A 26,846-nucleotide genomic window follows, 5' to 3' on the forward strand; every position below is an offset into this window, starting at 1 on the left:
CTGAAAATTAAATTTTTGTTAAAATTTTTATTTATTTATTTATTTATTTATTTATTTTAAATTCTACAGAAGGATGGAAAAAGACATCTTACAGCCATGACATAGCTGAATGGAAGAATCCCTCAGCCTTCAGCATCCACTAAATCCTTAGATGAAGCTTGTAACCATGTCTTCAGAGCCTGTGGTCCTCTTTAAAGACAAAGGTAATGTAATTATGCAATAGACAACATCAGCTGTGGACTGATTTTACTGTGGTACCAACTGAACAACTCTAGGTCTTGGGTGGTGGCTGTCACAGGAGAAATTCCCCTGTAGCCAAAGTGCTGCTGCAGTGAGGACAAGCGGAACCTTCCCATCCTGCATAGTCATGGCTGCTTTTGTGGGGCACCTCACTGGCCTAGGTGGCTCCAGGGTGGGCAGTGAGAAGAGGAGCCACATGTGATAGTGGACAGGTGTGGCATTAACACAGGACCTTCTCTCTAAGGGCAAGAAAACGAGCCATATGGGCAGGTATGAATAATGTGTGTTTGTGGGGCTGGTGCTCTTGGTGGTGGAGCTGTGCAGAGCTCACCTCTGCCCAGAGGGCTGCAGCCACACAGGGCAGTCCCAGCTCACGTGGGATGTGTTTGTACCACAGCAGCTTCCAGAGGACACACGTTCAGGCAGTGCCCCATGCTGGTGCTTCACCAGTCTGAGCTCCTGACCCTTCATAGATCTGCCAGTGAGGAGTTTCCCTTTACCCCATCTCCACCCCACCCCACTTCCCTGCGCTTGGCTGGAACTTTTCAGGGCTTTGAGCCCCTGGGCTGAGCAAAGTGGTGGCTGCAGCACAGGCACTGGGTAGGTCGGGCACAAACACAACTTACTGGGTAGGTCAGGGACCAGAAAAAATCCCTTGCTCCTCTACTTATCCATTTGCCCTAGGACTGTGCAAGGAGCTGCTTGCCCATCTTCTTTGCCTTCCCAAGTGTGGTCCTGACATGTCCTGACATCCATGAGAATCCTAATTGCTTTAGGACAGTTGCATCCCACCAGAGCCGGTCTGCTTGGGTGAGTGTCCATGCACGATGCAGCTTCTTTGAAGGGCCTGGATTCCGGGGTGCTCCAAAAATTTCCCCTCTGGAAGGAGGAGGCTGGGGAAGCGGGTTTAGGGCCAGCAGGTGTGAGGGAGGTACCGGTGGGGCAGTGCAAGGGTCTGATGTCCCTGGTCCTCGGGATTGGCTGTCCTGGGCATCCTCGTGCTGGGGGCGGGGTCGGGAGCGCTCCGCGTGCCCCCACCTGTCGCGCCAGCGGTGGCACATCTGGGCGGGGCGGCGCGGCCCCCCGGCGGAACAGCTGCGTCTCCATGGCGACGGGCGCGGCGGGGGGGCCGCGGTGCCGCCGCCCCGCCCCGCCGAGACGAGCCGAGCTGAGCCGAGCGGAGCCGAGCGGGGCTGAGTCGAGCTGAGCCAAACCGAGCCGAGCCGAGCGGAGCCAAACCGAGCCGAGCCTAGCCGAGCCGAGCCGAGCGGAGCGGGGCGGGGGGCCCGGCGGGCGGGACCGCGGCTCTCGGCGCTCTCGCTGCCCGCAGCCCTCTCCGCTACAGCCGCCGGGGACAGCGACCTTGCGCGGTGCCGCCCGGCCCGGCCCGGCTCGCATGCCGCCATGGGGAGCCGCTTCTCCAGCATCCCCGCGCTGCCCCGCGGCGGCCAGGGCCGCCTGCACCGCGCCCGGCACCACCGCCTCAAAGGTACGGCTCGGTCGGCGCCGCGGCACCCCGAGCATCCCCCTCGGCACGGGCACGGGCGGAATCCGGCACCTGAAGCAGCCCGGAGCGGGATGGGCGCTCCGGACACCCGGGATGGGATGGGCGGCCAGGCAGGACAGCGGTGCTGGGTACCGCAGGGAGCCCAGTTTGGAACACACAGCAGCACCCTGAGCACCCCACGCCGGGCAGGTACCCCGCACACCGTGGGACAGGCTGTGCTCTCCGGGCTAGGATGGCTCCGTGCCGGCACCCCTGCCCTGTCACTTCCCCGGCAGTGCCCCATATGTGGCTGATGAATGCACGGCTCTTTCCAGGCAGAGGTACCCTAGAAAAGCAAAGGTCAACAGTTCGGGGAGTATGACCACCAGGAGTCCCCGAGTGCTAATTGATTAATGAAGGCTTTGCTTTGATGTCTCTTCTGAGTGCTCCATGAATGTGTGTGTGCATGGGACTGTCAGTCCTGCTTGGAGGAGGGCAGGGAGTATTTGGAATTTCTTGTCTGATGTAGCTATTCTGTTCCTCATAAGGATGCTTTTCTGAACTCCTGGGGACCTGTTTGGCACCAAATGGGACTGGGGTGACTTCTGTAATGTGGACAGGAGAGCCTGCCAAAGGTCTCCTCTATCTCTTCTCTTTTTTAACCTCCTTTTGCTGTAAGTTGTAGAAGAAAATAATCCATCATTCATAAATGCAATTTTCTTGGGCAGCAGTACACACACACTGTGTGTGTTCAGCCTACCTGGGTACCTCTTCTAAGAAGCCAAAGAGCACTGGCTGATGGGGGTAGAGGATGTCACACCTCTCTGTAAGCAGGGAATGAGGGAAGGTGCTGCCCTAATAGCCATTTCAGATTATAACTTGTTGCAGCTTCCTCTATGTGTTGCAGAATTTGCAGCCACCAGCTTAGAAAATAGGGATGCTGCTGTTCACCTTCATTTTTGCTGGGCTTTTGGATACTTGTTTGCATGGTCTAGAGGAGTGAAGATGATTAATGATGAGCTGGGCAACTGGTTATACACAAGGATTTTCTGATATTTCCATTATTCTTCTGCTGAATCTCTCTGCCCCCTTTGTCTGTACTTGAGTGGTTTGGAGCAGTTGTGTGAACTGAGGGTGGTTTTATCATGGCTTTTTCAATGGCCGTGCAAGGAGATGTTAGGAATGCTGATCACTCTGTCATGGACAAAGTCAGTGAGAAACTCAGACCAAGCAATGGTAATGCTTCGAATTAGACTTGAAAGGAGGGAAATGCTGAATCCTAAGCAGTGAACCATCATCCTCTGTCAGTGCAAACATGAAGACACACGCAATGCTGTAGTTGTTGGTATGCAATTGTAAACTGCTGGGGAGGATTTGTCTCTTTAAGAATCATGCTGTCAGCTGGAAGTCTTTCTGGAACAACCTTAAGCAGATCAGAATTTATAAACTGAAGCCAGAAGGGACACTGCCACTTAATCCATTAACAGTGGCTTACGTGAGATTTGGAGGATGCTCTGTATGAATCACCTGATTTGTGGGGGGAAGCGGTGAATTGTGTGTTAATGGCACTTTGTTTCTATATTTCTTCCTTTAATTTACAGTTCAATTAATTTTCTACCTGTGCTGAGGCAGCAAGCAAAAATATTCTGAAGATTGTAATGCAACAGAGTATTTAAATAATTTTTATTTGGAATAAAGAATGAACAAGGCACTGCCTTTGTTGTAAAAACTAAGCAACTGCCAGGGACAATATGTGCCTTTTCTGTCTTTTTTGAAACCAGACTGCCTCAGGTCCTACATTTAAATGCAGAATAAACAAGTCTGATTGCATTTGACAGGTTTCTGTAAAATGGACTCGAGGCATAGCAGTGAAAGTATGAATGTCACACAGTTTTGTTACATATCTGCCATTTAACATTTTGTAAAGTGTATTTTAGTTGAAGGTCCCCAGTTGTTCTTCCTTCAGTGTCTGGCTTAGTGTTAGGGATACTGAACTTTTATAAGTTGGCCACCATCTAATACTTTCTTACTCTGTGACAACCTCTTCATAATCTGGTGCCAGGGTCACTAGGACTCATTCTTGCTTAAGAAGAAGCTATGATTGCATTGTTTTCTAAGGTGGTCTGTGAACTTTGAATTCAGTCCCTGTACCTTCTAAGTTCATCTCACCTAAGTAAGAAGTAAGATCTCTGCACGTGGTAGAGTTGTCGCCCACTTGTGCTGAAAATTTGTATCTTTCTCTTAGTCCTACTAAAAATGGTCACCTTTAGTTACATAAATCTTTTGAAGACCATGTGGCACTTTTCGTGGTGTTGAAGCCATAACACAGAAATCTCAGGAAGACTGCCATGGCTGGCAGAATATTTGCTTTGCTTTAGAGGGTCATGCAAAAGGAAGGAAGCACACAGCTTGATTCTCAGGTTTCAGCTGCAGTTTTAAAACCAGGTAACTGAAATAGGCAGGTCTTTATGAAGGTACCTGCAAGAGCAAAGCTGGAACCCAAGGCTGATGATTTTAGAGTTGCTTTTGAGTAAGGTAATACTTCAAAATCTATTATGTCCAGCTGTTTATAAAAGCACTTCACATAACTGCTTACTAGGAACCACTAGAATTGAGCACTTTGGAATTAACTATTCCAGAGCAGTACGTCATATATGGATTATGAATCCAGATTTTGGTGCCACAGTTGTGCCTACAGGCTTTGGCTGTTCTGGCCACAGTGAAAACTGAACTCTTCCAGGACTGCAGGTGATCTGATGCCACAGTCCTGATATGGCTGTTAACCTTGAAGTCCTGGCCAATGATTGGAAGGAGGTTTTCACTTTGTGATATCATGATGGGGAGGTTGAGGTGAGATTATTTTCAGAATTCCTGTGAGTATTTCCCTTCCCATAACCCAGATGTAGCTTGTCAGGGGTGACAGAAGGTGATCCTTTGTGTACTTTCCTAATGCTGTTCAAAAGATTATGATTATCTGGTAACAATCTCCTTAAGGATGCAGCCAAATAAACTCCAGGAAATTTTTGCTGTCCACCCTCTCTGAAATATGGTTTGTGATAACTATCAAACAAGGTGTGTATGGCTGTTTGGAGGGGAGCCAAATGGGAAAACTCCAGCTGTATCTAATCTGAATTCTGAGATGAAAAAGATCAGCCTTCTCATCAGTGGCTCTGTGTACTGTTTATTTACTTGTGTCAAGGCTGTCTGTGTTGAACTGTTCCAACCAAGAAGACTTTTATTATTTCTCAAGAGGTGCATCCTCAGTTCAACCTGTGTCCCTCCCCCAAGGTTCTTCCAAGACAGTCTTTTCAATCTCCTCAATTAACTATTTTTTCTAATCCTGGTGCAGCTCATTAAGTTCCCCTCCTTGCCTAGTGTTACATCTTCCCAGTGTCTGGCTTTTGCATTCCTTCCTTAGGTACTGCTCAACCTTGCTGGAAGTGTTTAACTCTTCCTCGTGGGAAGTGTGGGCTGTGTGCCCTGTTTGGGCTGTGGTGTAGTTCCCAGATGTGCTGGTCCAGGATGCTAGAAATGAAGTTTTTCTAGTCTTTGGGTCAGAAGTAAGACACAGGACTTGTGTGCCATCTCCTTTGCTCCATGAACATGTAGCTGCTTATCCTCACTTGTCTTGTGTCCTCAGCTTCAAGAAGGTTTAGCCAGCTGTAGACAGCAGATCAATATTACATTGTAAAAGCTAAGAAGTATTACTGTCTTCTCTCTTTAATCCTCTCCTCCAGCCTCCTACTCAGGTTTGGTACTCTTTCCTGAGCCCCTCTTGCCTTGAAGAGTGAGTGGCAGCAAGCAGGATTTCTTCCTGTTGGTTTTCTCATAGGTCAATGCACCTATGATATTTATGCAAAAGAATGCATGTGAGTATTACAGGAACAGCCCCAGCTGCCAGGGATCCTCTTTTCAGCAGTGCTGATTACTCATGGGTTCTTCTTTTTTATTTGTATTACTGTGGCATCCAGAGGCTCCTATCTTAGATCTTAGATCTTAGTCATGGTGTGCTGGGTGCTTCTGTGGTTGCCTTATTGCTCATTCATCCAGATAACTTTTACTCATGGGTCTGGGTGATGTCTGCAGGACGATCTGGGGTTTATACCTTCAGAATATCACATGAAGCAGTCTGGAACCTCAACAGAAGAGTTCTTAGTCCTTTCTTTTGCTGGGACACCTGCAGTCAGAGTCAGCAGTGGCTTGCTGAAGGGTTTTACCACTTGTCTGGCTGCAGCTCCCAGACTGGCAGCCTGTTGTGCAGCACTTGACCAAGAAGACAGAGGCTTTCCTGCTTTCCCTTACCCATGGTGGGCATCAGTCAGCATTACACAGTCTTTGCCTGCAGTTGCTGTTCCAAACAGTATATCCCACTGACTCATAAACATGTCAGACTTTTTCCCCATTTCACTGGTGCTTTTGAGCTTCTGAAATAGACATAGAAGATAGTAATCTGGCTGGTGTAGGCATTTCAATAATTGTATATTGGTGAAACACTATCCTGCTGCCAGCTCCATTTTGTGCACTCACTAGATATAACCAAGGGGGGAGCAAAAGTTTATCAGCAATTGATGGTCATAGGGCTTAGAAGTTGGGGTGCATCACAAGCAGTGCACTGGGGGGATACCAACAATGATATGGTGAGATAAACTCAGCTCCTGTTGCTGTCATAATTGGTTCTTCTTTGAAGTATTATATTATTTTCTTCCAGCCTTACAGGGTCAGAAGTTTCATCATTCAAGGCTTTGAAGGATGCCTCCTACTTCCTGCCCTTCTGCCTTTACTCTGTCCTGGGTATGCTTGTCAGTGTGTCTGACCTGTCAGTGAGTCTGGGTTGTGGGTATAAAGTTTGCTCTGCCTGAGGCTGTCAGGTTTGTATGACCTTTTCCCAAGCACTAGTTTTTTCCCAAGATACTGATTTGATTTATTGCTTTTAAACTGCCTAAAATTGCTCAGTGCTCCACACACAGCAATTTATTGATCTCACTTTTCCTTTCCCATTGTCTGTTTCATAAGGTGCTGAAGCCTGTTGGTGAAGGAGGTACTGCTGCTGCTTTTCACAAATTTCCCAGGAAATCATGTGGTTTCTTCCCATCTTATAGATGGGTGATTCTCTATATTGCTCAAGTGCAAGAAAGTCTACCTTTGAAAACCAGTAGGAACCAAAACGTCAGTTGGATGATTGAGCTAGAAATAATACTGCCAGGCTCAGTAATTAAATAAAGCAAATTAAATATGAGAATTTATAAGGGAAGCCAAACAGAGGAAAATAGAGGCCATTAAGAGAATGTTGTGTAAATGTGTATATTATATGTAGCTCTGGTTCTTCCCCTTCCAAAATTTCAGGAAAATACAAAAGAACTGGAAAAGATTCAGAGGTGGGCAATGAGGATGGTCCAAAGTCTGCATTAATTTAATATAATGGAAAGTAGGACTCTTGTCTCTGTAAAAAGGGACAACTAGAATGGAAATGACTGGCAAGTAAAGAAGGGGCAGAGCTCCCACTGTTCACTGTCTCTTCCAGTACAAGAATTAGGAGGAGACATCAAATGAACAAAAGGGGGCTGTAGCCATTTGCAGTAGGTAGTTGCTCAGTAGAGCTCATTATTGGTGGATGCCATGGATGCTAAAATGGGTCCATTTTTAAGGGAGATTGGAGGAAGAAGTGAAAGAGAAATCCTTTGCAGTTTGCGACAGACAAAGACCTCACATTTGCCCTTCTCATTTTGACTTCCTGAGGTCATCTTCCTAAGACTACCTGTGTAGCTGATAAGGATAGTGCTAAAATGAGAACTTAAAACTTCAGTGAAAGGTGCAGCTGGGTTGTTCAGACATTGCAGTGGTAGATGGAGGGATGGAGCCTGCTCTGGTGTTGGCTTGTTTCTAGCTGGATCCAACCTCTTTATCATAAGCATCCCTGCTTGGTTGTTTACAGGGTGGTTCATTGCCATGTCAATGTCAAAGTCATGCACAGAACATGCAGGCTTTATTTGGGAGGCAGAAGAGATTGTAGCTGAGTCCCTGTACAAGCTTTCTTGGATGTGACTGTGCCTCCTGCACACTGATTTTGACAAATACAGTTGCTTTTCCATTTGTGGGCTCTTGTTGTATAAGAGAAAGCAGGTTCTCTCTGCTTACAGTGACCTCCTAATGACAGAAGCCTAAGTAGCCCCCACTTCATTTTGTTTCCTAGACTGCTGAAGCAGCAGGTTTTGTGGATATTCCCATATCTGGGAAGATTTCTAATACAGCGGCTTGGAAGATTTCCCTTTTGGCAGCTGTTCTTACCTACTGCTGCTAGGATGATTGCAGGAACCAGCTACTTCTGCATGGCTGAAATTGTTGCCCGTGGCAAGTACATAAGTACATGTTGTTTTACTTACAGTGTGTACCTTCACAGTGGCTACTTACTTCAAGCTGGGGATCCACATGTGCTCTGACTTGGTCTGCCTTGAAATTTTAGGGCATCTGAGTAATTCAATTGTGAGCTGTGTCAAAGAGTAGGATCCACAAAACTGTCTTTCAGGATTGTCTTCATCTAGAAATGGTTGATCTATGATTAGCCTTAATCACAGCAGTGTGCAGGTGCTCGGTGCTGTGCTGTGAACTGCCAAATCCCAAAGTAGTTTCACACTTTAATCACAGCACCGTGCAGGTGCTCACTTTTGTGCCACAAATACTAAAGTAGTTTTGGGGATGAGAGCTGAATTTTAATTGAAAGTTAGGGTCTAACTTCTGTTGTGAGTGTGGTGTATCCATGAACCTAGGCCACCTTTTGCCCTGGCTAACCAGGGCATTGCTAAGCTGAGCAGCTGGAGAGGAGGGCACAGTGGATACTAACCCACACTAAGAACTGGATTGCTGCAAAACTCTGGTTAAAATTGAGATGGGGATAGGTTTTCATCTCAATTTGTTCATGGAGAGCTCAAGATGGTAAAAGTGTGTTGTTGTAAGATGCTAGTTCATATTTACACTATCGGTTATTTGGCCTTTCAAGTACAGATTAAAATAGTATTTTGTTTTAAAATTATAGGGCAGAGGATGCCATGATGGTATTATGTTTATACAGTCCTCCATTAGTCCACCTCTGCTCAACTTTTTTCTGAAGCATAGGGAAGGAATCTCAGCTCTCAGAAAACTGTCAGGTTAAACTGTAGGGTTGTTTTTTATGCAAAATTTTGAAAAGTAAATAGTAATAGTTCATTACCAGCCTCAGAGATGAAATTGCATGGCAGATTTTTTAGTTTCAAAAAACCCACTTGATGTAAACTTTTTCTTAAAAAATAATAATAATAACATTTTAGTAAAGATTTATTCTAAAGTATGAATATCACTTGTGGAGTCTCCCTCCTCTGTTGTTCCTTCATATTCAGTATTTGAGTTTCACACTGATAACACTGACATTTTCCAGATGTTCCTGCATGGGTGTAAGCACAGATTTCCTATTGACTTCATAATCTCATAATTTTTATGACATGACCACAACACATCCTATGTCTAGCAGCAGTGCTTGGGAAGATGTATTCATCAAAGCAGTGACTGGGGTGCTGTGTAACTAACTGGTGCCACTGTCAGTACCTAGCAGTGGGTTAGGTTTCTGAAGAGACAAAGGACAGGTAAGGCAAGCAGATCTAGATACAGAGCTTATTTACCATCCAGGTTCCATGTTTTTATCAGAAGGTTAGTTCAAATCTCCTCCTTCGGTGCTATCTCTTTAATATAGCATTAATTTTATTGGTATTACTCATGATTTCTTTGATTTTTGTAAATGGTGCCATTGTGTTTCTAAATATCTATCTATCTTGCAAGATAATTTTTGTCTGTGATGAATGCCTATTTTTTATACTTAACCAGTATTTACTAGGCAGGAGTGGAAGAGATGGTTTCCCATAGAAATATTGAGTCACTATAGAAGACAGGACACAAATAACTGTAAATGTTGCAAACAGAATCTGTTTCTTGTGTGAGTGAGTGAGTCACTTCAATAAAAGTGACAGAAAATGGAAAAGACAAAATGTTCCTCATTAATTGATTATGTTCATCAAATTCAGAAAGAGGGGAAGTAGTTGCAATTTACTTTGTTAAGAATGCAGTAAAAACATAATGAAGGACCTGGGTTACCTCTGATGTTAGTACTGGATTTCTACATTCCTACTCCCATTTCTGTATATCATTTAGTGTTTCTGTTTTGATGGTATGACCCCTCAAAAATCACATCCTTAACAAGCAGGAGATAAAATAAAGGTGCAAAAAGTTCTCCTTATTTAAAACCATATTTTTTTTACAAGGTTTAGAACTGAGATGCTAAGAGATAAGCACTGACTGCTGAGAGCTTTGCTCCTCTGCTTGAAATCTGCCTTACATTAGTTGTGGAAGAGAATTCTTACCATCTGCTGGGTGGAGATCATCTGGTGTTCTGTGCATTTCCTCTGGATAGTTGCTCTCAGGCCCTACAGGTTGTGTACTGGAGGGCTTAGCAGAGAGGTTAAAAAGTAGTTTCAGGTTTCAAGCAGAGAAGTTGTGCAGGTGGGACCTGTAGCAGTGAATGCAGTGAGCCCTGGCTGCTCTTGCCCATGCAAAGTGTGTTTGCTGGCTGAGCAGACACTGTCAGTCTGCTGTTGTCAGTCCAACATGAAGCCCAGGAGGAGAAATTACAGAGTGATGGGTGGGAGCAGTGACTGAGGGTGAACTCTCAGTTTGGAAATGTTAATGCTACATTATTAATAACCCCACTGCAAAAGAAAAAATGCTTTGCTGCAAATGAAGCTGTGACACAGGGAAGTTGCAGGCAAAATTAAAATTTTATACTTGCTGTGGTCTTACAATAAAGGTTTTGTGATACACATCCAGCAATGCTGCTATAAATAGTCTCGTTATCTAATCTTCCAGCTCGGTGTATGACAGAAGATTACAAGTAAGAAAACAGTTCAGTGTAGCTTTTAGCTGTTTCCCACTGGTTCCCTTGCTCCTGCTGGAGCATTATTACTGTGTCCCTTGTAATTCATATGGAGACAACATTATTCAGAAGTACAGAATGTCACTAGGAGGAGGAGAGTTCAGAGAAAATCCAGAAGATTTATGGCATAGTTTAGATAAGGCCATGGAGGAACTGACATGAGGGAAGTAATGACAATTTGCAGTCCAGCAGCATTTCTGAGGGGGTGCTGAGAGCTTCTTCATGCCAACTCCATCGGGTCAGATACAGAGCAGAGCATGCTTTAATAAGGTGTTCTACATGCTTGATTGCAGAGGGAACCCTTTTGCTAATAAATAATCCAGACACACCCAGCTCTGGCCACATGAGTCTTGGACCTGATCCAAAGCCAACAGAAAGTCCTTAGAAAATTTCCCAGAGGCACAGCTAGCACAGAGAAGCCTCTTTTTCCTTTTGATCTTATTTCTCATGGGAGAAGGAAGAGCTGGTTGGTAGACAGGGAAGTTCCTTTCCTCCCCTCTCTGTGCCTTGCTGGTAATACAAATCCTGTTTTCTGACCCTTCCTTGGAGATTCCCTGGCCTGTTTCACATGGAGCACCTGAAGCCATGATAAGCTCTGGGTCCTGGGAAAGCTCCCCTGGAGCAGAGGCAGCTCAAAAGGACCTTCTGCACTCTGTGTGTGTGGGCACAAGCAACCCTTTCCCACAAAGGACTGAAGATCACTTTCTGAACTGCCATGGAGTTTTCTTGTGTGACCATTGGAGGAGGCATGATGCAGTATGGCTGTTGTAGATCTGGAGCCCCATGAAACTTGAACCATCCTCTTTTTTTTTTTCTATATGAGAGGAGTTAGGAAGACTTTGAGTGTTTTTTCAGACCCCAGCACAGCTCACCTGCCTCAGGGTGTCTTCCCCACCATGTGGCTTGGAGGAAGTTCTCCACCAGCACTTGTCCAGCCACCTCAGTGGTGCATGGAGCATGGGGGTGGGCACACAGTGTTCTACAGCCATGGCCAACTGCAGAAGTCTTCCTCTGTGCCTCCATCACACCTTCTCATGAAGGCACTAAAGCAATGATAAAACTTGAGGAGCTGAATTTTTCCACAGCCGTTGCAGGGAGGGAGGAGAGAGCTTGTGTCATCTTCTCATCCTGAAATAGGCTGACCTGGAGCCTGATGCTGCTAGGAAATTCATTACCAGTCCAGATTCTGGTTTTCTATCTTAAATTCCTAGGCATTATCAATTACAAGTGCTGGCAGGTGAAATGCTCTTTGGACATGGGCTTTCTTGTGCTGTAGCCTGTTCAGCAGGAAGGAGTTGCCTTCTCGTGATTAGATTCTCTAGGCAGATCAAATTTGCTGTTGGAACAGAGATTTTATATATAGTAAAATGCTCCCAGGTGTACTTTTTAGTAGTGCTTCTGGGCTAAAGCAAGGATTTATTAACAAGAGGCACCCAAACCATATTATGCACTGCAGCAGAGCTGGAACAGGGTGCTTTTGCTCTGATTCAGGGAGCTGATTGAATGCAGTGACAGATGCCAAGTATTTCTGTCCTTGCCTGAGTTTATCTTTTAAATTTGAAAGTGTTAAAAGCAAGAGTTATTTTTGGAATAAACATATTAAATAGTGATGGAGAGCTCCATCTGGGTGTTGGGATTGTATTTTACTGTTACATGTCATTGACCAAAATGCACTGCTCAGACCGTAAGAACAGAAAACTTTGGGGGTAATACATTGTCTAGATTTGCATCAGAATACTGGATATCAGAGGGCCCAGTGACTTTGCTTGTGACATTGCCTGGTATCATGAAGAACATAGTAAAATTATTTTTATTGTATATTTGCAATAAATGCAATACATTGTCACATAATTGTAACATTTCCTGTAAAGTTCCAGAGAGCTGTCCATATTTCTGTTAATGTGTGTGTGTGCAGAGGGGCTATTTGAATTTCATGTTTTTTTATCATATTGACAAATGTCCAAACTCTAGAGAAGCTGTTAATTGCCTTGGAAACCATTGGCACCTTACCTCTTGGTTGCTCACTCTCCCTCCTACCAGTAGTCTTTTGAGCTTCTATATTTAATTTATTCTGTAACATCACCTTAAATAGCCCCTGGCCTTTATTTTTGTTTATAGCTAGTCATTTATAGTTTAAAATTATTTCTATTTTATTGTCATCTCCATAATGAGTATTTTACCATTTTATGTAGGGTAAAACAAATAGTTATTATTTAGCTGTTTAATCTTTCCATGGGCCATCTTGAAGCCCTTGAATGGTGACTCTTTACAGCTGAAGCAAGACTCAGGGTGAGGATGAGCAGCTGACCCATAAACTCCAGGCAAGTTGTCGCATTTCCAGTGCCTCTGAGCCATCTTGTGCCTCAAAAATTAATGCTACTTACAAATTGCCTTCTGCCATGCTCCATCAAATGCTAAGATGCTGTAATTATTTATGACAGTTAAAATCTCCTGATGCATTCAAATAAAAGCCAAACATATAGGGAAAACATGTCCTGTAGAGGAAGGCTGCAGCATGAAAGATAGCTTGTTTTGACTGCAGGTCACATTGAGGGGCAAGCTTGAAATACATGTCAGAGATAGAGACCTAGATGTGCTAGATTTTTAGGGGAAACTCCATTGCTGCTGTCATTGGACTATTTTCAGGTGTTTGGGTGAGTGAATGACCCAAATATAGCTTAAGCCTGTGACTATTCCATTTTAATAGCAATGCAAATGCAGTAGGTGAAGGCTAAGAGCACTGCATCTGATTTAGCTGTGTTGCTTTAGCAACATCGTGCAGGATGCAAATAGTCTCCTTGGTAACACTTCCTAAGTGTCATTAGATAAGCCATGGTTATAAACAAGGAAGCAGATCAGAAGGAGAGACATGCTCTTGTGCTGTGCCTTTTTATAGCCCCAGACATCATGATTAGCAGGATGGCAAGAGGAGAGAGGAAAGCTGTCCTAGGGCTCATGGTGCTTGTGAGCATTTGTGTGTTGTGGCTGGGAAAGCCACACCAATGGTGAGGGGGTTTGCTGACTTGGTTTAAATAAAAACCTTTAATTAAAGGTTTTAAATAAAGGAAGGTGGTTGTTCCTGCCCTTCCCAGTTGTCACAGACATATTAAATGTCCTCATGCCTATCCAGATGCAGATTGCAGATGTTAACACTTCCTCCCTCTAACGGCACATTTGAGTCTTGGTGAGTTTTGAATCTACAGGTTGGGAAGGGGAGAGGAAAGGAGACCCCAGAGCTCAAGGTGAGTGTGACTCTCCCATGTTCACCCTGGAAAGAACGTGGAGGTTGAGGTTGTGGTGAAGGATCTGCTTCTGGGCTGGGATTAAGTACAGCATCTGCTCCCCTTCTGCTGATCTTGCCCTGTTGCACTGTCATTGCCAGTGCATTACCTCTCCAGGACTAGATTTGGCTTTCTCTGTTGAATCCAAAGACCCTTTCCTAGGGATAAGCAACAGAGTAGAGATGAAAGTGAGAAATGGGGGTTAATTAGTGCTCAAAATCAGGGCAGATGTTTCTGCTGTTGGCATTGCCATATAGAAAAGGGTCATGAATTGAGGCAGAATCTCACTGGTCGATGCCTGAGGAACTCATCCAAGGAATCTGAATGCCTGATGATGTCAACTGGAGCACATGAAAGACAGTGGAAGAAGCCAAGTCCACAAGAGCATCAAAACAGGTTTATTCTGGTCTGGGATGAAAGTCTGAAAGAGCAGATGGTTTATTTTATCATGAGCTTTACCCTGTGTTAGTAGAGGCAGACAACTGGTATAATTTTGCATTTTTTTGGAAATCCTCTGAACCAAAGCTAAACCAGACCCTTTCAGCAAAACTCTTCCTGATCTGTATCCTTCAGGTCCACCCACAAATCCATGGACTGGAGACTGGCCAGTCCAAGCAACCTCTTTTCATTTCAGTGGTGTGTAGCACTTTGCAATTTAGATACATGGCAGAAGACCTACTGCAATTTTCCCCATTCTAATAGAAAAAGGAATTCAAATATCAATAGTCTCTTTTCTACAGGGAAAACTCAGAATAAGCAGAACAACCATCCCTATCAGCCTTTTTTTGCTCCCTAATCCTCTTGGAATTTATCCATCTTTGTATCACTCATATCTCGTGGTCTCTGTTGTAAATGTCAATCCTAATTAATGAGACCTTGGCCCTCTGTGTAGCTGAGTAACAATCCCAGGTTTGTTTGTGAGATGGGTGCCCTTCCATCTCCCCAGGGGATGGCACTGGGGCTGTTAGCCCTGTGTGTGACAAGCTGCAGGAGGCAAAGTCTGAAACACCCCTCCACCTCTGTAGTGTTGAAAGATACAGGTGAAGCCCTCCTAAGATGGTGAAAGAAGTGTTTACTAAGCATTATAGAGATTAAAATGAAATTTCTGGGGTTCCCTTACTGAACTGCCTGCACCCATGGATGGATCTCATCCCATCCCATGCCATCCCATCCCTATGCTGGGCTCCTGGGATCCCAGTGGAAGGCACTTGTGAGTTTTCTGCTTTGAGAAGGAGACACTGGAGTCACTGGACCACAGGATGCCATTCCAGACCTCTACTTGCTATTGCATAACACAAATCTCTGTGGCCCTTCACTGAGTTCTGTTTTTGCAAAGCTGAGCATTAAACTCTCTGTGATGATTTAGAGTGATTCTAACTTGGTCTAGCTGGAGAGCTGAGTGGCATTTTGTACCCAAAGCCACCATAAAATGCAGAACACTGTATGGGATATTAGCACTTTGTCCTTGGTCTCAGCCCAGGGTGGAGTTGAGCTGACTCAGTTTCCATGACAGGTAGGACCACAGCAGCTCAGCCAGGTGTGGGCAGTCCTTTTTCACCTGTGGGGCTCTCAGCTGGGTACACTGGTCCTGCCCATCCCCTGCATGGTTGCTGCAGCCACACTGCAGCCTTGCTGTGAGCCAGCTCAGGCATTTCAGTCTCATCCTGAACAGCACCTCTGCACAACATTGGCTTCTTGCCCATTAGGCAGAAGGGGAGTGATGCTTTTGTATTCCCTGCCCTGCTCTTTTGTATTCCCTGCAGCACCTGGGTTTTCCTTGGAGATCTCCTATTCACACATGGAGCCTGCCTCTGTTCCTGGGGCAGATGTGATTGCAGAGCCCCACGCTGAAGCTGTGAGCCAGAAATCCCCCAGTCTTACCTCGTGCACCTGAGACCGGAGGGCTCGTGCCATTGTACAATTGCAGAGTTCCTCAAATCAGTGTTTCTGATTTTACAAGCAAGCCAGTTCTGGCTTTTCTGAGACTTTGTGGGGGGTCTGTTTTGGTTTTGATTTTTTTTTGTTCGTAGTGGGAATCAGGAGTGCCAATTGCTGCACCTAGTTGTGGCTTCCTTAACCCTCAAGGAAATCCCTTCTTTTCTCTCTCAATCAGTTGATGCTGATGTTTTGCTGTGCAGTCTTGATTAGAGGTGGATTAGCAGTGTGGGATCACACTGTGGCTCTGATGAGGGATGCTCAGTCCCACGGGGGCAGTGACAGAATTGCTGCCCAGCTCCTCACCTGCACTGCTCCTGTCCCCTGTGCATTGGCTGCCCTGTATCTGCCAGCCAGGCTCCTCCAGGCAGCCACAAAGGGCTGGACGTGCTCCTTGCCCACCCTCTGGCAATGGGGGGTGGTCTGTAATGAGGACTGAAGTGTGTCCCTACAACAGGATGGCATCCCAGTACCCAATCCAGCCAAGAGACTCTTCTCTCTAACCCACCTCTCCCGACCTCTGGCTCTTGCTTTGCTGCCTGTTTCTGCGAAAATGTTCCTTTTCGATTTTCTTCACAAAAAAAATTAGAACAGATCACAACCAAGAATCCTTCCCAAGTAGCTGGTGCAGCCACAGGGCAACTCTCCCTTTGACACAGAAGTCTCTCATTCAGTATTCACCTCTGAGGACAGCTGACTTTTGGGCACTCTGTGCTTGCTCAGATAGGGCTGTTCTCTGTTGCTTGCCAGGCGCTTCCTCTGCAGCTGGGAGCTGCTTTCACAGCATGCAGTGACCTGCCCTGTCTTGGACTGTCACCCTTCTCTGTTATTTTAATATTTTTAGTGCTCTTCCTTGTGCAATAACATGAATTATTTTTTTATTTGATAAGCATCTTCTTAGCAGAATATTAATGCATATAGTTAAGATAGTATTTGGCTCTTGAATCACACTGTTTATCCTGAAATTGTCTTAATTACACAGCTGCTCCTCTAGAATGAAGCTCTCTTTGTTTAAAAGATTAACTATGGAAAAAGGGACAAAATTTCTTCCTCTAAGGAGAAAACCTCCATTTCACATTTCTGGCTATGTTAGAATCAGTGGCTTCTCCATTTTGAGGAAGGGGAGAAATCAAGGGAATAATAATGCTGATTTTTGTTTTAATCCTCTACTTGGAGTAAATCATAAACTCTCTGATTTTTTGTTTGTTTGTTTGTTTGTTTTTTTCTTTTCTGCATTATTGAGGGTAAAAAGCTCGAGGATCTTGCATTCTTTGAGTTGGTTCACATGCAATTCCTCTGGTTTTTCACTTTCTGACATCTGGGAACTCAGGCATCCCTAGCAGCCAGATGAAATATATCAGATAAGGCACCTGCTTTTCACCAGCTTCCAGTTTGTGAAGCATAAACCTAGCTTTGACATGAGCCTTAACCTTTTAGTGTTACAACATGTTAAAAAATGCCTCAGACAAGTCTGTGGAGTTACTTCAGCCTTCTGCAAGGCAGCTGAGAAGTTATGTTCAATTTGCTGTCAGTTCTTCTGCTTTAAACATTGCTGCTATAAACTATCAGCCTCTCCTGTGAGCACATTCGTGTTTGGAATGATGCAGTAAATCAGATTATAACTGTCCTTTATTAACTGTGATGCACAAGATTTCAGCACTGGAGGTTTGATTCAGAGAAAATGAATGAGGATAGTTAAAGTCAAATATAAATAGAGCTCATTAAAAAACAAACAAACCAGCCTCTGTTTCATTATGTGACTCTTAATTGTACCACGAGTGTAGAAGTAGCTCTCATTAAAGTCTCCTGGCAGCCGCCTTCTCTTCATCTCCTTCTGCAAACTCGCCCACAAACTCCTAGGATTTCCTGGGGACACGAACCCAATTTGCACCTTGGAACGGACACAAAGGGACACAGCAAACAAAAGAAGCCTGTGTGCATGTGCACTCAATAAAAAGAGCATGACCTTTGCCAGCCCTTCTGCATCTGTGCAGGCTACACCACTCACCTGCACCTCCAGCCCCTTTTCCACACTGTCAGAGTGCAGCACTGTGCTGGGCTGAGCCAGAAGAGCCCTCTGATTTCTGCTGCTCTGTCCTGTGCCTCGGCTGGGCTGGGTGCTGCTGTGCAGCTCCAGTTCTGCAGGCACACGCACAGCTGCAGTGGGAGCACAGTGTGCTGGGGTCAGCATCAAACCCCAGCTGCTGGGGGAAGCCGCCCCTCTGTGGCCCCTTGGCCACCACAGTACAGCCTGGCATTGCCTAGAAAATGAGAATAAGCTCCTTATTGCAGAGTGCAGTCTGTGGGGAGTTGCTGCCACTCCCTCAGCACAGACACAAGAGGAGCTCAGTCTGCCTTACACACCCGCCATCCCTGTGCGGGTGGGTTTGTTCATTTCTGGTGGGTTTTTAAGTACATATGTTTTGGGGGAAGAGAGAAAGCGAAAAAGCAGTGATGGAGTCAGAGCATGGAATAAATCCAGCTTTGGTAATAAAATGCAGTGCATAGCAGTCTGTGCTGAAGAAGGGGAGGTTGCTGAATGGTACCCAGTGCTTCCAATTCAGTAATGTACCATCAACAATTACCTTTAATGCAGCTTCAGCTGTTGCCTTAATGAACAGGACTTGCTGCCTTTCTGATATCCTGAGTGTGAAGGTACAGTGAATGGGAAAATTGTCTTGGAAAGGCTACTGGACAGTGCTTGAAAGGAAGACCTAGTTCTGGAAAAAGCTACTTTTTGAGCAGAGTTGAAACATGTTTTCTTTTAAAACGAGTCTATTAAATAAACTCTGTGAATCTCATTACTGCTCATGCAATAGCACAAGTGGGAGACTAATACTCTTCTTGAGGGAATAAAACTGCAATATCTCTTGAGCAAATCTATTCCCAGATGGACAAGAGAGCTCAAAAGCAAACAGCAGCTTTATGCTATTTACGATTCTACTCCTGGATCACATGTGGAGCCTGCAAGGGCCCTGGCAGTATCAGTTGCACTTTTCTCATGGTTCCCCCTGAAGTTCAATCCCACTGTTATCATAAACTCAGTCCCAGCATTACTAGCACTGGGATCATGAGGTCACACAGTCCTTGGTATTTTAAAGCAATGCATTAGCTACTCCTGCTCCCTGCATTCTTAACTGGCATGATGCCTAAGTGCCCATCACAAGGGCTCCCACTGTTCCAACTTTATGTGGAAAATCATTCCAAGGTTTTAATTAATTTTAATTCATATTCACAGAGCAATTTGGCAGATGGAAATCAGTAGACAAGTGCTAGTATTTTTATGTATACATATGTTTTACAAAAAGAGTTGCAGTTTACTAGAACCTGGGCTGGACCGTGACTGTTTAATTACTGTTCACACAAAAGTAATTTGCAAAGTGTTAATTTCTGAAATCAATGCACTCCAGTCCAATAAATATTTAATGCTTCCATCTGCTGTCTTTAAGTTAGTTACCAACCCTGCTAGATGAAGTCTGTGAAACAGTGATCTGCTGTTGACATAAAGGGTTTTGAGATCCAACTTACATGAAAACCTAGAAAAAAGCAGGTTTCCTGAACCCAGTTTTGTTCTCTTTATTAGGTTAAATATGGATATGGACAGCATTGCATGTAGAGATATATTCATGGCAGGCAGACCAGTGTAGAATTACATCTTAATTTTATGAGGGAAAATTGAGTCTTCCCTAGTAAGGACAAAGAGGGGGTGAAGCACACGGGACAGGAGGGAGCACACAGGGCTGTGCAGGCAGCTGGGGTCCTATGGTCCTATGGGTCCTGCCAGGATCTCAACCTCACTCTGCAAAACTGGATGTGGCAAAACCTGGCTGCTTCTGGCTGCCTGACAGATTATTAATTACTAATATTCATGCAGGATTTGGAGCTCTGTGGATGGGAATGCCCTGTGCCAATGCAAATGTCACTGCTCGTGGTACAACACAGGGCCCTCAATGGTTCATTCTGTTTTACTGTTTTTCTAGTACAAGTATGTTTAATTCATGTGTTGTTTCATCAAAGTATCTGTCACTCAGGGCTTGGCCTCATCTTCTTAAAAAGCTGGATATAAAATTACAATGTGTTCCTCCAGTGAGACCATATTTCCAGAATATCATCACAGCTTTATGATGACACAGGGCTTTCTGTTTAGCTGAATAGATACACTGAATCATCATTTTAAATAATAAAAATCTCTTGAGCTTGGATCATTGGACTTGTGCCATCTCCTATACTGGGTTACTCTGAATCTCACAATAAAGAACCTGTGACTTTAACATTTCTTGTTGGGTCGGGGTAGACCAATAGTGTCTGGGTAATTGCAAATTGCAAAGCTCCAAGCAAAAAAAGAGTGGTTTTTCAGGAGATGTTCATTCTTTGAACCCTTCCCCAGCCTAGTGTCAGCTTCCTGAGGTTTTTTGGAGAGCAGTGGACTTGTCTGAATGACCCTTGTGTCCCTGTGGTGCCTAAAGCTCCTGGAGGAGCATTGCTGCCAGCACCAAATGCTTTAAATATCAAATCCCAGAGTGCCCATGTGGGCTTCTGTGGGATGGGTGGAAGCCTGTGCCTGTAAATATGAATCTGTAGTTTAGAAAATGGTTTTAGCAATGCATTCAAATTATTGCCCAAAGCTATTCCCTATTGTGCCCTTGCATGTGAAAAGACCAACCCAGTCTAAGCCTAATGGGACCCTAATGAAATTGTTTCCTGTAGCTTTATGCTGTGCAGCTGGATGTAATAACTCCAGCTAATGCACCAGGGACATGAACAGCAAAGTTCTCATTGCACTTGCTGAGGCTGCTGCAGTAGTGGATGGACAGCTATGGGGATGGGTAGATGTGTCAATCAATCTATAATGAGATTTCTGTATTGAAAAATTTTGCTGGATTATGGAAGAAGCTTTTGAATTGCTACTGTGATGGGCTCCCCTTGTGTAACCAGGTACTACAGTCTCTTTTTGGCTTTCATGTGGGTGGTGATGTGCCAGAAAGGAAGAAAAAAAGAGAAGCATGGGAAATAGTGTTGGAAGCATGATTTGCAGTATTGCTTGATACAAGTCCCTATATTTTATTTGAAGATGGCTTTTAAACTTTCTGGGGCAGGTGCTGAATGGTGCTCCATGGTTTGATTAACCAGCATCTAACCTCAGGAAATCCCCAGCAGCTGTAAACAAATACTAAATTAAATAATCTTTTGGCTAATGGCTGTTCCTCTAATTCCAGTAAGGTGGAATTTCCTAGGTAGTTTTCTTGCTGCTTTTATCCAGTTTCCTGAGGGAGCCAGGACCACTGTAGTCAGGTGAAGTGCAGGGGGACAGGAACCATCTACTCTCGATTTGGACATGTTCGTGGTGGTGGGGCACTCCCAAAGAGCATGAGGCACTTTCTGTCCCCATTATCTCCTTTGCAGAAATCTTTGCAGCAGAACAGAGTCTGAACACTGCAGGAATCTGCTTGGTAATGTGAGACAGCATGGTCTACTAGTCACAGCAGGGATTAGTGGAGATAAATCTCTGTACTTGATGTTCCCAGTTCTCCCATGCTGATACCACAGAATTTCATCTGTCTGCACCTCAAAATACTTATTTGTAGGGATAAAGGAAGGACAGACTTAGAGATTCTGTTGTTAAGCCATAATATGAACCAGAAAAGCAGTTCCCAGTTCCTGCTGCTGTCATTTAGACCCAAATTAGTGACTCAGTGTGAATTCAAAGGAGGCTGGAGGTGGTCAGCATTGGGTCAGCTGCAGGCCCCCATTTTACAACTGGTAGCCACTCAGGAAAACCTTTTTCACTGAAAAAATAATTCCTTTCCCCCCACATCTTATTTTGAAAAGTTAGTTTTTATTTGCATCCCTGAATGGACTTGCTGTGCCATGTGGTGGATCCTGAGGTGAGGGATGGGGTGGGATGGTCTGGCAGGGAGAGAAGCCAAGCTGTCCATGTGGAAGGATTGTCTCGTGGCTCTGCTGAAAGTGAAACTTCTTTGGGAGGATTGTACTGAAGACTGAAGGCATATCTGAACTTACGGTGTGGGTTGGCATTTGATCAGCTTGTTGCCTTCATTTGATGAGCTTTTGAATGATTTAGGGAAGATTCTCCTCCTGCTGAGAGCCTCCTGCCCTCTGTTTAAGCAGGTTCCTCCTGGAGATGACAGCGTGTGCTCTGATTTGCAGGGCAGTGCCTTACAGGTTCCAGCAGGATTCAGCAGGAGGCAGCCATGCTGTAGTGCTTCCATCTATGTTTCTCCACCTCTGGAACCTCTCTCCCATCTTGCACAGAGGCCAGGCAAGATGCTGGGGTTGTGGAACAGTGGGATATTTGCAAGACAGTACTTTTGCTTTTTCATCATCTCACAGCAGAGATTGTGCCGCCTCTGTGAGCTTCAATCTAGGAACTTTCTTCCAAAACTATATTAGTATTCTGCAAAGAAAAGAGGAGTGCTTTCTTCATGAATCAGCTCAAAGGACTAGTGTGGGTCGGCTATTGTAGGAAATAAAATGCCTCCTGAAAAAAATAAGCATTTTCATAAAAACTTATGTTCCGTTTGAATTGTTTAGGTTCCAAAAATAAGTTGGTTTAAATAGGTAGGGGCTGGTTCAGGAGGGCAGTGTTGTGAGAGCTAGCAGCCCCCCAAGCCTGCAGGGTGAGATCCCTGCACAAAACTTGACTCCTGTGGTTTCCTGCAGGGCAGCCAGCACAGAAAGAACCTTGTAAAAGAGAGAAGGAAAGACAAGTTGGGGAATAACAGCACTTCCATTATACTGCACTTTCTGGGCATCAGAGTAATTCTATGATACAGGAATTCAAGAGTACAAATCTGCCTGATAACCGTTTTGGCAAATAATAATAAAAGAGCTGTGACAGTTCAGCTCTAGCATGACTAATGTAGTGATTTTATATATCTTGAAGAGAAAAATACACCAGCACAGAAAGTTCCTTTCTGCCATTTGTCAGGTGAGCAGATCTCATTGGGTAACATTTGGTCCTACGCAGAGGGGAATAAAGCAGACCTTTGGGTCTGTTTTAAGCTTTGTTAAAATATCCTGTTTCTATGTCCTAAACATCTGTGCTTGATGCATTTCAGCTTCTTCCCATCTTTAATGTGGGGATTGCCTCTCTAGCAGTCAGGGAGATAGCAGCCCAGGCAATCTGTTTCTCTTTCACTACATTAACAGCATTTGCTAGTGTTAAGAGACCTCTGCAGCCCTGGACAGCAGTAATGGTTACTGTGATTATTTATCTAATGACTAAGAGAAGCCAGAGATAGGTGATAAACCTGGCTAAGCATCAAGTGCTGAATGACAGGGCTTGTCTCTGAGCAGGTGGGAAATGGCAGGTTTCATTGCTGTGTCTCCCTGCACCTCCCCAGGAATACCTTATGGCATTAAAAGCTTGGAATTGTTTTGTTTTAGGTGGAGTTAATTGGAATGGGCTGCTGAGTTAATTGGAATCAATTGGAATAGACAGCTAAGTTATCTGTTTCAATCTGCATATTAATGCCACCTCACACTCTTCTTCCCTTTCCATCCCATCAGAGAGCAGAGGGAAGAGGAGGCTGCCTGGTGGTGTTCATGTGGCAGAAGTGGGTGTTGAAACTCTGAGACCTGGCTTCTCTCCCCTCAGTGCAGTAACTGAGAAATGCTGCCTTCCACTAACACATTTGATTTGCATTTGCCTCCTCTGGTTGCTGAGGTATCCCACCTCTTTTTCTTCCTGGAGAGACACTGATGTTCTTGTGTGACTAGCTCAGAAAGGTCTGCCTTTAGCAACAAGGAGATACTGGGAGCTCTGCTTTTAACTGCAAGTATGCAGTTTCTCATCCATAGCCCAGATGGGTTGCCAGCTGTATTTTCATTTTAATAATGCTTCTTAGGACAAAGAGTACAACATTAAGGCTAACCTGGCTCTCATTTCCTTGGATGAGAATGGGCTCTGGCTTTCAAAGTGTTAATAACCAGTGTTGTTGGAGTTTATCTTACAGCAAACCAGGAGCCCCCTCTAGGATTATGGTCCATGTGCTCTGGTGCAGTGAGAAATATACAGGCTCTGCTTTGGACAATGTGTACTCTTTTTAAAATGGTCTCCTGTAGATCTTTATGGTTTGCCTGTCAAGCTTTTAATGAGCTCTGTGTTTAAAGAGACAACTTTAAGTACCCAAAAGTTCAGCTTCGTTCTTCTTTCATTTTGGTTGTTGTATTTAAAGCAAAACTAAATTAATTAAAATGGCCACTTAAGTAAGGTAATGTTATTTCCAGCTTTCTAAGAAAGTGTTGGAAAGGAGAAATGCAAACCTTTGCTAGATTTGGCAGCTACCTCAGAAACTCTATCCCTGTGTGAGAGTGCATTAAAAATAATGCTCTCTGGCAGCTCTTTTGGAGCCTGGAAGATTAAAGGTAGTAACCAGCTCTGTATCACAGATATCTTACATCAGATCAGAAATCACAAATATCTTAGACTTACTACTCAAACTCATGGGGAGGAAAGCTCCTGGTCACACTTAATTTTACTGCTGTTTCAGTATTGCATGCTCTTCCTTTTCCCCCAAGCACCGTGATAAGGTTTGTGCTTTCAGAGGTTAGTGCAGGATGAGCCTCACTATGGCTCTCTGGTGGACAGTTCCTGTGTGCTAGGTTTGCTTGGAGAGTCTCTGCTGATGCCTGCTGCTGTATTGTCTCTTCAGCTGGGACTTCAGCCAAGTTTGTAAGCAGAGACGAGGCTCAGCCTCTGAGTTTGGACCTAGTTCTTGAGTTTCTTCCTGGGGTGCCAACTGGCTGAGTGTTGGATACCAACTGTACCATCTCTACTAATAAATCATACTGTCTCAGGTGATGAAAGTGGATTTCTAAACCTAGGATACCAAAGAAAGTGGTATCTGCTATGCAGTGGCAAAATAGATTTATCCTGCCCCCCAGCTGTCAGTAGAGATGTGTGCTATTGGAAAACATCTTTTTTTTTTTCTTTTTTCCTTTATTTTCTTTCCCTTTTTGCATGAAGACTTATCCATTCAATGCTTATCACAGTGCAAGAGTATTAATAAACATAAGCTTGTTGATAGTTGGCATTCTGATGCTTGACTGGAGGGAAGATCTACAGCTTAAAAGGAGATTGGAATAATAAACCCCCAAGTGTAACCTATGCTGGGGAAGTAGCAATGGTTGCTGTTAGCCTGGAGGGTGTTGGGTTTTTGGTGTAGCAGTGAAATAAGATCCTTGAATGAGAGCTATACAATTGTGCTGCAGCTTTGTGTCTGGGGTTGTGGCTCCTGTCCCTTTTCAGTGTGATGTGTGACCTGAAGAATTGCTTTGCTAAGGACACTGAGAGGTGCTGAATTTAGAGGTATTTATACCTACAAGTTCTTTCTTTGATTCCCTTGTGCATAAGAATCAGTCACTTTGCTGCAGACAGGGTAATTTCTCTATTTTTTAACTCCTTGTTATCCTAACTAGCAATGATAATTATTCAATAGTAGCATCCTCTCAAAAAGAAAAAGAAAAAATCCTTTTCTCACTTCACACAAAGGTTGTACATTAAAGAGGGCTGTATCTGTGACTCTGGAGAGGAGGATGAAGGCACAAATATTGGCTTGACAGGGCTGTGCATGCAATGATTCAGTGAAATGCACCAAGTCTTCAGATCTTGATCCTCTTGGGATCCTCACAGGGATTTAATATTGCTCCCTTTTCTCTTGCCCAGACATCTTGCTGTGATTTCAGTGCTTTCAGCTTGAACCCCTTTTTCTGCCCTTCATATCAATGGGGCAAGGTAAGTTTTGTGCAGCAGAAAACACCATAACCTCCTGAAAAGGGGCACTGTGGTCTTTTCCCCTGGTCTTCCCCCACTGCTGTAAGTGCATGATGGTGTCAGTGCCCTCTTTTCCCACCCTCTGTCACCCTGGTTAATACAGCCCCTGTGAATCCATGACTCACTGCAGAGCCTCTCAGCATTATAAAAACCCCCACAAAACCAACCTGCAAAGTAATCTTTCTTTTCCTGTAATTTTCTATATTCTAATTTTGCTTGCAGATGGGCTGGGAAGCCTGTGGCCACCTGCAAGGGGCAGAACTGTCACGTTAGTTTTGCTTCAGCAGCCTCTAGTGGGGAGAGTTAATGTGGTTACAGCTGGGGCAGGACTCCTCCTGTGCTATCACTTTGCTGCTTTGTAGACCACCCAGAGGAGCGATTTAGTGTCTGGAATCTGAGATGAACTCTCCTTTAATCTGTGTTATAAGAGAAAGCAGATGAGTAGGAGAAAAGGCTATTTTCTTTTTTCCTAAGAGGCCAATATGTATTTTTTTTCCTTTGTATTTTAAATGTGTAGGAAACAAAACTATCTAGAGGTGAATGAGTCACTTTCATGAGTCACCAATAGTGGGAAGAGGGGATTTAATATTTGCGAATCAGAAGCAAAAAGTACAGTCTGTTCCCTGCTTGGTGTGAGAGAGAAAATAATGGACAATTTTAAAAAGCAATTTTCTTCCCAAAAGAAGAAAAAGAATGAGGTTTCAGACTATTCAGCATCTGGGGGTAAATGGCTGCCACCCCTCCTGGTGCTGTGGTCCTGCTGGTCCCTTGACTGACTTCAGGCAGAGGTACTTCTTGTGGCTTTTCCAAACCTGGGGTCTTCTGTCCCACACTGCTGGTGGCTTTCCTGGTGCATCCCTCTTCACTGCTTGTCACACAGTTTCTCCTTTATAATATGAGACCTCTGCCAGTAACTTAAAATGTATGAAGAGGCTTTCAGCAGCCCCTTTTCTCCCCCACAGAACAAAGACTGGGCAGACACAGCCAAGTGCAGCAGGAGGGGAGGATGAGCAATGGTGGGAAATCATGCCCTGCCATGCTGGTAACTCTCTCAAATGCCTGGTTGGTGATGCCCAAGTGTGGAACCACCTGAATCTGACTCGTCTCTCCAAGGCTCGTGGGTGGTGGCTCAGCCTAAGAGGAGGAGGAGGAGGA

The 26,846-nt window shown here is 44.6% G+C and overlaps 1 protein-coding gene across 1 annotated transcript in view; it reads left to right on the top strand.

Annotated features, from left to right (window-relative positions):
• Positions 1–1,397: 1,397 nt before the first annotated feature.
• The window catches only part of NEURL1 (neuralized E3 ubiquitin protein ligase 1), a 140,960-nt gene continuing 115,511 nt past the window's right edge, over positions 1,398–26,846 (top strand). The window contains exon 1 of the mRNA XM_056495316.1: positions 1,398–1,729. Within this exon, the coding sequence (XP_056351291.1) occupies positions 1,645–1,729 (85 nt within the window). The 5' untranslated portion in view covers positions 1,398–1,644. The remainder of the gene's footprint in view (positions 1,730–26,846) is intronic.

This window comes from Oenanthe melanoleuca, chromosome 6 (genome assembly GCF_029582105.1).
Source record: "Oenanthe melanoleuca isolate GR-GAL-2019-014 chromosome 6, OMel1.0, whole genome shotgun sequence".
Lineage (NCBI taxonomy): Eukaryota > Metazoa > Chordata > Aves > Passeriformes > Muscicapidae > Oenanthe > Oenanthe melanoleuca.